The sequence below is a fragment of the Macrosteles quadrilineatus genome, unplaced genomic scaffold (assembly GCF_028750875.1).
Source record: "Macrosteles quadrilineatus isolate MER2022 unplaced genomic scaffold, UCM_ALF_1.0 Scaffold_2__2_contigs__length_208266976, whole genome shotgun sequence".
Classification (NCBI taxonomy): domain Eukaryota; kingdom Metazoa; phylum Arthropoda; class Insecta; order Hemiptera; family Cicadellidae; genus Macrosteles; species Macrosteles quadrilineatus.
Genome location: NW_026542595.1, coordinates 171,251,409 through 171,264,380, shown reverse-complemented (window position 1 = coordinate 171,264,380; position 12,972 = coordinate 171,251,409). Strand labels below are relative to the sequence as shown.

Here is a 12,972-nt window from a genome sequence, read left to right as displayed (position 1 = left end):
ATTTGTATAGCAACAGCTATAACTGTTATTTGAAAGCAACACGTGTTACTTACTCTGCCAACACAATAATTGACGTCTGGACGCATCACAAAGATAGGGAAGTACAGCTGATGCCTCGGATGGCCAAGGGAGAAAATGCCTTCTTTAGACCCACAACGAATGTATTTAAACAACCGTTTTCACTACAGTATGGCGAAAAGAAAAAAAAATGAGGCTAGGGAAATTAAAAACATTCCTTTCTCATTTTGTTACTATGAATCTACAATCTACTGTTTCAGAATACAAAAACGTGTATAAACATTACCAATTCTTATACAGGATCAGCTGCAATTTTCAAACATAAAAGTGATAGATCCAGAAAGAAAGTATTTTAACAGCCTTTTTCACTACAGTATAGAGAAAAAATAACATTTTGAACCTAGTGAAATTAGAAACATTCCTTTCTCGTTCTATGAATCTACAATCTACTTTTTCACAATACAAAGACGCGAATAAACATTACCAATTCTTATACAGGATCAGCTGCAATTTTCAAACATAAAAGTGATAGTACTCAGTAGAACGTTCCTTTGTGCTGATGATGTACGAGCGATTTAAATACCCTGGAAATAATCGAAGTCAACGAGCCTCTTATTTTTACTTGCTCAACCATTACATTGCAATGATACGGTCGCTTGGCCAATCGACAAAGAGGTCCATCCCCGTGTTGGGAAACGGAGAGTGGACTATCCTTGGATCATCGGACGCAAAGGGCGTGAAACAACGGGCCTTGAGGTCTCCGAGGGCAATTTGGTTGAAATAATAGGTGATTGGCTGGATAAGTTAGGGGTACACATTGTTAGGGCAAAAGTGGACGTTGATTTAGTGGAGCCATTGCTGGGGGAAATGGTTGGAGTCAGAAAAAAAGGTCAGACGTAAAATATTACTAACGACAGTTTTTTAAAGCAGCCATTTCAGTTCATAGAATTGAAAAGTTTCTCGTAACAGCATTGTTTACTTTCATAACAGCATAGTTTTACTTAACAACACGGGTAACGGGCCAATGAGGTCCAAGGATTGAGAGAGAAGAAGTTAAATTGGAGAAGTAAAAATCCCTGTCAGTGGCAGTGAGAGGCCATAAACGAAAACGTCCTTAAAAGGCACGTTCACACATGGCGACTTTACTCGCTGCGACTAGAGTAGCGGCTACTAATCGCTATGTGTGAACAGTAAGTAGCGGCGACTAGCACTCGCCGGCGAGTAAAAAATCACTCGCGAGGAAAGTTGGACATGTTTAACTTTTGGGGCGAGTAGTCGCCAGTAGCTGACCTTGAAGTGTCACGTGGTACACTCGCCGCGAGTAGTAGCAACCCTGTCGCCCTGTGTGAATAGTGTTATCGCCGACTAGAAGCCGGTAGCTTGCGATCTGACGACTCGTGGTTGTGTTTTGCTCCTTTTAGCGAATTTCCCATATAGGGAATAAGCTATTACCGTAGTACTCATGGTAAGACCTGGACGCGGGACCGATTTTTATTTTCGTTTTGAGGTCCCTAGAGGCCAAAAACACCCTCCGTTCAAATTCATATATATATATATTTATATATATATATATATATATATATATATATATATATATATATATATATATATATATATATATATATATATGTGTCCGTTAGCACGATAACTCGAGCAAAAATGATCCGATTTTGATGAAATTTGGTACAAACGTGTAAACCTACGTTTATTCGAACGAGTTCGCGATCCAGCATGATCGGACCATGGGAACGGGGGTTTACGGGGGGTTTTATGGGGTAAAAATAGGTTTTTCCCATTTTTGACCCAAAAAACATAAAATTTAGCAATTTCTTTCCAAACCATTTTGTAGAGCTTAAAAAAACAAATAATTTAGTATATTGAAGAGTTATTATGCGCCTAATGGTTACGGAGAAAATTCCAAAAAATTGTAAATTTAAAATTCCCATGTTATTCTTATGGAGAATAAGTAAACTGTTGTAGTAAACTGTTGTTTTTATTTCTTACTAACTATTAACATTTTACAAAAAAAAAAAAAAGTTTTACCCTCCCTGATGCAGCAAACCTAAGTACTTGTTAAACTAATTCTATTTAAATCGGGAATAAATGTTATATTTTTAAGTAGACATTTCAGTGTAAATCAAATCAGTCAAATGGAAATTCGCTTAGTCTGCAGGTTTGCTGCGGCGGGGGTATATTAATAACGTTTTGTCAGTTTATACGGATTCTATACTAAAGATGGCCGATAGTATGAAGTGGAGTAGTGACCAAATTGTTACTTTCCTGGAAATTTACAGAAAGCATGAGTGTTTGTGGGACATTAGGTCACCTGAATATCTAAAACGCGACTCGAAGCAACAGGCGTTTGCCAAATTGCTTGATGAACTCAGACTTAATGGAATAATAGTGACTGAAGATGTCCCTATCCACTCCCGGACCCACTTACGTTTTCTTTTATTTCTTAATTTATTCACTAATTCATCACAAAGTTCCTTAACACAGATACTCAATACACGTCTCAAAGTCTCTCGCCTTCCTACAGATATTTTCCACAGCAAACCCTACTCACAACGAATCATCGAACTGTCCTAACTACTACAAATCGCGATGTGTGAACAGAGATCGAAAATTTGCCGGCGAGTAAATAGCGGCGACTAAAGTAGCGGCGACTAAGTAGCGGCTAGTTAGTCGCCATGTGTGAACGCGCCTTAAGGCACTCTCCAAGGCTCGTACCTTAAATTTTCTACTCGTGTCGTTAAAACTATCTTCACGCAATCGTTGCATAAACTACTATTACGAAATGTAGTTCATTTACCTATTTTCATAAATAAGAATTTGTTCATACATTAATGTATGTTTAACAATACTTCTTCTTCCTCATCCAATCTAAGTACTCAATTTTTGTGAACTATAACACTCAATCTATACAATCGTTGGAAAACTTATTCAATGATAAAAAATATGTAGGGTTTAAAATTGTAAATCTTATAAAAATATCAAATAATAGGCCTACAATTTTGGAAGATATTTTTTTAAAGGTTAAGTCTTTTGCATAAGCACAGGTTTCAAATCACATACATTATAATAGCCTTTAATTAATTAAACTTACACAAACCTATACATGCCTAATTTCTTTTGATACTAGCTTTTACTATCAAACATTTTAAATATTTGTTGCATCATTGTTACCAATAATTTTATTTAAGAGCCCTTTCGAAAACGCTGTACAACTTAAATAATGATAATAACCATGCCCTTACATAGGCCAAAGCCTATCCAATGATCGTCATCCAATATCCAATAACGTCTTTCCCCAAATTGCTGTATCCAATAACGGTATAACGGTTTAAACTGGCCGCTGTCACGGTCACCGGAAGTCTAAGCAGAAAGGGAAATGGAAGTATAAACGGGACAGTTAGCGGATACGGAAGATAAATGTATATGAACATTTGACTTTGAAGGTTAATGACAGAACTGTTGGGTAACAGAATTGTTACGATGTTGAGTAAAAAATTTCTTGAACTTAAATAAGTCGAATTCCGACCTAAACACTCCAAATTTAAGATATTTAACCAAATTCACGTATTGTATTTTATTAGATTTCTGTTATTTAATTCAAGTATAAATGAAAGTATGTGGTATGTTCATGAAGTATTTGTAGTGGTACAATTATGTGATATGTTGTAAAAAAATACGTTAGAGGGGTTTTAATACACCTGCTACATTTATTTCACTATGCATAGTGTTATGACATGACGTTACTATTGTTTGATTTTAATTTGTTGATAGTTTAATAGGTTTATTTTTAAATGTTTGGAGCCAATCAGTCTCTTTGGCAGATTTGAATATTAATTAATTTAATTAGTTAATTCATAAATGATTAACCCGATGAACTGCGGCTTAAAACATTTAATTTCTTATATTTATTTATTTATAACAGCTGTTTACATAAAAAAAGGGCTTGAAGTTACAAATTTTAATAAAACTATAAGTCAGCAGTTTTATTTATACTAGAGGTCGTCCAGTAGTAGAAAACTCAACAAAAAATACGAAATGTAGAGACTTCTCTATTTTCACTTAAAACATGTGTTTGGAGTTTCTTTCCTATGTTTTGATTTTATGTTTATACATATTGTGCTGTTATTTCGTCACCAGCATAGCAAACGGTCCACGTTGATTTTCTTAACATTTAAAATTCATTTTTTTTGCTTATTTTTTAGCCTATATTAGTTTATAAAGGGATACTGCACATCTACAGGAAAATATATTTCTAACAGTATGCATAGATTTCTCCTGTGATGATCATGAGCTGAGAAAAAAGGTTTTAAAGAAACGTGCTTGCCTATTAATATATAGATTTGCAACTTCAATTTTTTAGTTAATTTAAATAATAATCATTATAATAGTATTCTTAAAATAATTTATCGTTTATTTAAATTTACCTTATATTTTGAAAGGCCTTAAACAATCAGAATAAATTAATTCAAAACGTCCCTTCTTCGTTCGATTTGCAAAGTTAATCATACAAGTCTGTGAAATACATTTTTACCGTTACTTTCCTGTTAAGATTATTCCATTTCCAGATTGTATTATGAAAAGTAAGTAGCTATCTAATATCTCTGATTGAGTGCAGACAGTACAATACAAAGGGTGTTAATCATTTATTCATGCATATAAATAAAAGGAAGGAAGATATAATCTATCTATACTATTATATAAAAATCTAATGGTGTCTGTCTGTATGTGTATTACTAATAGGTGCAAAAACTACTGAACTAACTGGGCTTACATTTTACAAAAATATAGTTACCATACCAAGGACCATTATAGGACTATTCACATTTCGATACTGACCGTAAACTTTTGCCCCTTTGGTTTTAAAAGTTCTTAGGTGAACATTTTAAAAGTAAATATTGATTGGTCTCCATGGCTGTGATGAGAACACTAACAATGTTTGTTTACATTTGCTTTGACATTTAAATATAAACAAGAAGAACTGCTAAACTGCATATTTCACAATTTCAGACAGCTGATACAAAGAAATAATATTTTCCATAAATATGAGGTAGGTTTATTTTGATCTAACATTTTATCATGGATTATTTATTCTAAAACTATGTCAATGATTATAGAAAAAAAAAGATTTTCTAACCGTTGCTGTATCAACTCCGGCTCTGCTTTGGATTTTTTAAAGCGTCTTAAGTTAATAATCTTAAGTTAAAATAATGTTATTGATATGTTTTCATGGAAACAGTATGAAAATTACAATGTATAGATGTTTTGTATGAATTTGGAGGCTACTTTAAATAAATTCAAACTGCTTCACATGTGTTAGATTAACTATAATTTGCACATCACATTGTTTTTTATATGTATATTTAGGTAAATTAAGTTATTGTGTTTTGCTAAACCTATGCTTAAATTAAACTAAAGAATACCATCAATAACTAAATTGTCTTTGATTTTTGTTTTCTAAAATCTGTTGTATATGTGCGGAAATACAAAATACTCTTATTTTATCTTAACATAGCTTTCAGTTCAAATTTTACTTTATTTGATAAATTTATTGTTTGTGTTTTGCCACACCACTGATTAAATTAAACCAAGGAAAATATCATAAAACTAAGCAGTACACAGTGTTCTTTTGTTTTTAAAATCAATGAAATATCTGTTACTATGTTTTCCTAATGGTAAGTGTGAAAATGTAAAGGCAATGGACGATGGAAATGATTAAAAGAACTGGTTTGTATATTAAGTTGTTTGTTGATATTTTTGTATAGTAGAATCAGAGATGCAATGAAACATATTCTGTATTTGCTATTACATTTTTTAGTCCTTGATGCTTTGATAATCATATTAGTTTTGTCTGCTGTCTTTAATGCTAAATTATTTGTTTGAAATTTTTTATAGTACCTATGGATATAGTTTCTTTAATATTTTAAAATACTGTATTGATAAGGCACAGCAATATTTCTAAAGTTTATAACAGCTGACTTAGTTTTGCTAATGATTTATTGTGAGTGAAAAAACTGAAGATGAAAGGATTTGCGATTTAATATAAAGAAGAGTTTAATATAAAGATATTTAAATTTAATAATTATTATTTTCGCAACTTCAAAATTGAAATTTAAAATGTCAATAATAAATTAAAAGATGTGTAATTAAGGGAGATGAAGGTAAATCTGGTAAATCATGTTCAAGTTTTACTCGAAGATTTGGTCAGATTTTCTCATATCAGCCTCCACAAGATTTAAAATTAATCAAAACCAAAATGGTGGTATCCACTACTTACCAGATTTAAAAGTCATGACTTAAACGTTTCTATTAAGGCTATAAAAGTTGAATTTTGTTTCTAAAAGCGTTGGCGGATCTGTAACTATTATATGCAAGAGATAATGATTAAAATGTTTCTATTTTGTGTCCTCTTCCCGTTGCAAAGCACGGGTACAACAGCTAGTGTAATATAATACAACATTTATGTCGAAATAGTTATCATGGAGGGAAATCTCTAATATAGGACACACAGAGAGGAGGATAGTAGGATGATGCTCTTAATCATTATTGGGTTTTGGCAGAAATCGAACTTTGATCACCATGACAGAGGCCTTTAAACCTTTAGACAAACCACTCACCAGAATTGTCAACAATCTATTGTTCATTACGCATCTCAACGTATGCAATATGTTTCTTTTCAATAAAGAAGAATTGACTTTAAAATACGAAGATTTTGCATATTTATATTTTCAAAGAAAAGTAAAAGAAAACAGAATATTTTTATTGGGGATAAAATAATGAAATATTCCCCGAATAACGTTTAGTTCAAAACGTAAATGTTATGTTTGGGTGATCATTGTTTAATTTAAACCTGCTTAATAACAATCGAGTTTAACTCCAGGTTAATAAAATTGTTATTGTAATATGATCATGACAAACTCTGTGGCGATGGATTTTGTTATTATATGACGTATCGGAAGAGGTAAACATTGTTTTTCGGAATAGTTTGAGAATTAGATTGTTATTGGTTATAACAAAACCACTAATCGCCGTTAGTAAAAAGGGGATAACCCTGTTACTCCAATATGTTACTGCGACGAACAATACATTAATTTTTAATACCCACAAACAATATGGTACTGTATACCTCTTTTTTTGCAAGGAGACCTTTCATTTCCCTTATTCCTTGCATATTATTGCATTTTAACTATCGTACATTAATAAGAACATAATAAAGTTCTTTACTGTTTCATTCATGGCAAACACTTTTATTTGTGGACTATGTTTCAATTATATGGTCATGAAAAATAGGTATATAAAGTTTTGTGGATCCAGCAAATTACATTGTAACCGTTTTATGTACTAAGAAAGCGTGATGAAACATAAAATAACCAGTTTAAATTCAGTAAATTAAACATTTTCACTCGCAAATGTGGATTTTGGTATGAAACCCGATAAATGGATTGATAATGGTATGCAAATAATTGGAGAAATAAAACATAGAAGCATCACATATAGCATAACAGTAATCTTCAGCAATCAGAGAAGTATGTAAAATTACAAGTTAATATATTTACCATATAAATACAGATGTATTTGATACATTTAAAGATAAAAGTAAAGATTTAGCTTTAAATAATATGATATATCAGATTGTACTACTCATGATACATAAATATAACAAACTAATATAAATAAATATATTTTATAATAAATATTTTATATATTTTTGTTTATTTATGAACTTTGAGTCAAGATGAATGAAGGACGGGGGTAAAATAACAGATCATTTTATTTTATTTCTAATATTAACATTAAGTAGATAGTTGTTTACAACAAAAGACTGCTGAGCCTAATTTAGAAATAACGCTTCTGAAATTTTTCATTGTTTGAACCAGCAACCGTGTACTGTCTGAGCTCTATACATGCACTGTACTATCCCAGCACATATAAATCGGTTGTAAAACCAACACCAAAAGAAAGTACACTAAACGCCACAATCGTACAAACAGTGCACACTTTATGAACTCACTTATGGAAATCTTCATTTCTATGACCTTGCCCACCATAAAGTCGGATGAAAGAAAGCTCTTACACAAGACACCATAAACGTCTGTCCGAATTTGACGACACGGTGCCCGTGCCCTTGGAGGGGGGATGTAAGAATCCTAGTCAGTGAGAGTAGAATGGTCAGTTCATCGTGTGCCATGGAGAGTTCACATTCTCAGGTGCGTACGAGGCCCTTGGATATGTCTTAGCAGGTTTGGCTGTTAGGTAGACAGGCTGCCACATTGGTTTACATTTTTTGAATTGCCAGGAGTATAATATTAAGTTTTTTGTGGAGTTGAAAATTCGTGTGCGCAGATTGCGTTTGCAAAATATCTAACAGCTTTTCAAGACTTTCATCGTGATAGAATTCGAATTATTATAATTTGCTCGAACAATAATCAGAGGGTGGTCTTAAGGAAAGTAGCTTTTAGATGATTCGAAACTGAACAAATTGTCCTTGATCGAGTTTTTCATATGATCAAGGATAATTAACCAGATGATCTTAATTAGTGAGCGAAAGCTTTACAGAATACCTTACTCAGTTCAGACTTAGGTTTAGCTTAAATTATACGTTGTGCCCTTATCTAAATGAAAAAATTAGTCATACATATGACACAATTATAAAGAAATATTATTACCGACAGCATAATTCTGTTTAACTCTGATTTGAAAATGGCCAACCTGAATTAACCAATTGCCTTTAAGATTTAAGATTTTGAACATTCAAATAATATTTAAATTCGGAAGATAAATAATGTCTGTTAGTTCAGTCTTTCCGCGTTCACTATGCACTTCAAAATGTGATAACCATTAATATTGAATGTCAATTTTATGAATTACTATTGTTTGGTGGACAATGATTATTTTGAGTTTCTGATTACTTGAAGCAATGTTTATTTTTACGATTTATTTATATTTGTTAGTAAAACTGTACAAAGTGTACTGTTACATCTGCCACCACATGAAATAAAATTACCATCAAAACATTAGACATTGAATGAAACGGTCTGCCTTATCATACTATTGTGAATTCTGAAGTTCTTTTTCGGGGTTTTCATTGTTTAGTAACTCTGACTAGACCGAAATGTTTCTATCTAGCGATTCTAGCGTTTTACAGTGGATGTCCTTCTATTTGGTTCTATTATCAGAGTACAAACAGAAGTCACAAATAATGAATAGTTTTATTTTGGCATAATGATTTTAAAATGTGCCATGCAGCCTATAAAAAGAGATGCATTTTTTTTACAATAAAGTGTTACATGACATAGACATACCTTAAATTGTCCTTAAACTATCTATTAGCTGATGTTTAGACTAGTGTTGTAAAAAAGTGGTTAAAACACCCTAACTTACAAAATTAGCTACAACATTAACTATCGTAATGGGGTTTTTAATTTCACAATGAGACAAATTTACTAGGCAAAATTTAAACAAACTCATACATTAAGTCGGTAAGCTCTCTAACGATTAAGATTTCCTGGAATCAAACATATAACCTAAACTAAAATCTGTGAAACAAAAACTTAAATTTTAACGAGGGTCATAACCTCAACAGGGCCCCATATACTTTTATCAAAATTCCTCTTTGTCCTAACTATAGAAACTAATCAATTCATTTATTTCCTCAAAAGCAATTAAATGAGACCAACACTTTCACAGAATGCTTTGAATATTGGAATAAAGGCAATTCATTATCCTACACTCCCAAAAGACATTAAAATATTCAAGACTCTAAAATTTAGAACTGTACTGTCAAAATCAGCATAAAAATTCTCCTTCGCCATAAATGACGCGCTATTGAAATAAATACATGACCGCTTTGGATACATTGATGTTAAGCACACAATTACGTTGATGGATGATTACGTTTGAAACTCATAAGGTTGTAATATACATCACATGTGATAATGCATTTGGAGGAAGTGATGAGTAATTATTCATGTCACTTGGTGTTTATCAAACGATGTGAACAGACGCAAATTAGATACAATATCATATGACTTTGTACCGTATACGTAGGGAGGGGGTGGGGGGGGCTAAAGCTGGGTTTTCCTAGACGCGGAGTCGGCCAGCGGAGAGAGGAACGCGGAGAGCGGAATTGAAATTAACATGGCATTCCGCTCCGCTGCTAGGAAAACAGTAACATTAAATTACCTAAGACAAGCTGAGTCCGCTCTCCGCGTTCCTCTCTCCGCTGGCCGACTACGCTTCTAGGAAAACCCGGCTTAAGGGGGATAAACTAAAGGGAATATGTTTGACATGACGAAACTAGTGTTCTAAGATCAATGGTAGGTAATTTAATATTTGAACTAAACACAATAATTGTAGATACTATTCAAAAGACCCATATTTTTAACAAGTATTTATTTAAAGATCTTATTACTAGAACAGAAAATTGATGTCAATTTTACAAGGGTTGGATACACTTCAACGAGTGCACTAACAAAAACACATACAACATTTTTAACAAATTTAAACATAAACCATTTGGAAAGCTAATTGCATGAATTAATTCGTTTAAGCCTAAATGTGTATTCGCTGGTATCAAGAAGGTTTACTTTCAGTAGATTTGGATGGTTTTCTAATTGTCTTTGAAACTTTTCACTTCGTTTTTTATTTCTTCCCCGATGAAAGATAATTTGGTATCATTAATCAGGCAATTAACTTACTGTACTTGAGGACATTTTGTTAAGGGTAAGGTTTAATTTGAGAGAGGTTTGTTCTCGTTTCACCAGTTTGGCACCCAAATAAACAAATGAAACAAATAAAAATACCCTGCTGCAGCAAACCTGCCGACTAAGCGAATCTCCATTTGCCTGGATTGATTTTCAATTAATCCATTAATTAACATTTATGTTTAATGAGTACGGTACCTACGTTAGCTACTACAGGGAAACTAATAAAGCGCGTTTTTTAAAATATCAATAGCTTAGTATGAAATAAATAAATCCGCCAAGTTTGATAAAAATATAATATAATATAATATAGATATTATCTATAAACAAGCCAACTACAAAATTTTACAATATTTTCCATAAGAATAACATGGGAATTTTAAATTAAAATTTTTTTAAATTTTCTCTGTAATCAATCACCGTACAAAATCACTTTGATATACAATAAAAAACATTTTTAGCTCTTTAAAAAGGCCTGGAGAAAGTTGATAAATTTAGTGTTTTAAGGGTAAAAAATTAGAAAACCCCATTTTTACCCCATAAAATCCCCCGTTAAACTCCGTTCCCGAACTGGTTCGCGAACCCATTCAAGTTTATCCGGCCTTACCTTCAAAACAAATTGTATCAAAATCAGACTAAAATTACTCAAGTTATCGTCTGGACGGACATAAATATATAATTTGAACAAATGGTGTTTTTGGCCTCTGGGGACATCAAAATGAAAAAGGAAATCGGTCCCGGGCCTAGGTCTTACCACGAGACCTATGGCAATAGCTACTTCCCTATAAGGAAATTCGCTAAATCGTAATTTTTATAAAATGCTAAATGTACAAGCATTTATTATGAACACAAATTGGTGACCATTTCACTTAATTCACCCTGAAGAAATACGTGTTTACAAGATGACTTTGTTAAGAAGAACAAATTGTTCAAACCGGTTTACTTTTTTGTTGTTTAATTCCACCATTCGATAACTATTCCCAATTTATACAACTATATTTCACAGGCAGTGAACTTATTTTACTACCATTCAAAAGTTTCCGAACTATGAGCGGACAAAACAGCTAGTTTTCATATAAATCAAATTCCCATGAAAATATTTCCCATTAAATGTGATACGGTTCTATACTTAAACAATTATTCTTTTATACCTTTTTCCAATTGGTTTTGAAAGAGATATCAAGTATAGAGGGAAGTCCTGTATCTTAGTTAAGCAATTGGACATTTTGAGCACTCAAGATCATTAACAAGCATGATGTACCTAATTAGCCATTTAAACATATAAAAACCTCTCTGCTGGTTTCATCTTTCACAAACTTTGAATATGAAATAATATAGTAAACGTGTTTAAAGTTATGTATACTCTATTGTAGCCTTGTTAACTCTGTAATCATATGAAATTCTTCTTTCCTGTTCCCATATTGTTCCCAAACATCCGTTTGTAGTTTCTCAAAACTCCCACAATGCCTCGTTTGCCAATTCATCTTAGTTTCTCCCACATTCCGCATGTCAGCTTTACACTTGCCGAAATGACATTGGATTTCACTCGTGATATTACTTAATTTTATCTTGATGTTGTGTTCGTTAAATAACTACTACGTTTAACCAGCCTGTATAAAATATCTAGTGTGTGTCCATGGTGGAACCATTTAAGGTCCAAAAGAGTGTTTGAAAAGTCTTCAAGTAGAGGGTATTTAAAAATTTAAACTATTTAAAAAAATTCAGTTAAGCAATCATTTTATTCAGTAAGTAAAATACACCTTTAGCTACCATATTACAGATCTCATTATCAGCAATAAGTTTATCATTCTGATATTATTTGGTCGAAAAAGAAATGTAGAAACGTTTTTTAAGTTCTGAATTTCTCTCAAATGCTACGAAACTTCTTCCTAATTTCGTACCGGATGTTGGTTCAATTTTTTATCTGACTCTGCTCCCAATTAACGCTTCATTGGACAAAAAAATCTTTGGATATATTTTCCAACCAATTTACATTTTGAGAACGTTTGAGTCTTCCATGTATTTCTGATGGGAATTCCACACTACAAACAGATGTTTCAAGGAGACAGATTAATTTTAAATGTTATAACATAACTAAACCTGTACAACAGTACGGATGCAATTTTATCGTTACACCGGATAATACAAAAACTTTGATTGCCAGATTAATAAATGTTGAATCAAAAGGGTTCACTAAAACATAATGCTTAAAAACGTCCAGAACATGTTATTGCTCCTG

At 32.3% G+C, this 12,972-nt stretch overlaps 1 protein-coding gene across 1 annotated transcript in view; it reads left to right on the top strand.

Moving 5' to 3' along the window:
* The first annotated feature begins 8,214 nt into the window (after positions 1-8,214).
* Positions 8,215-12,972, top strand: part of LOC128987453 (uncharacterized) — a 44,718-nt gene continuing 39,960 nt past the window's right edge. Inside the window, exon 1 of the mRNA XM_054408299.1 lies at positions 8,215-8,237. Within this exon, the coding sequence (XP_054264274.1) occupies positions 8,217-8,237 (21 nt within the window). The 5' untranslated portion in view covers positions 8,215-8,216. The remainder of the gene's footprint in view (positions 8,238-12,972) is intronic.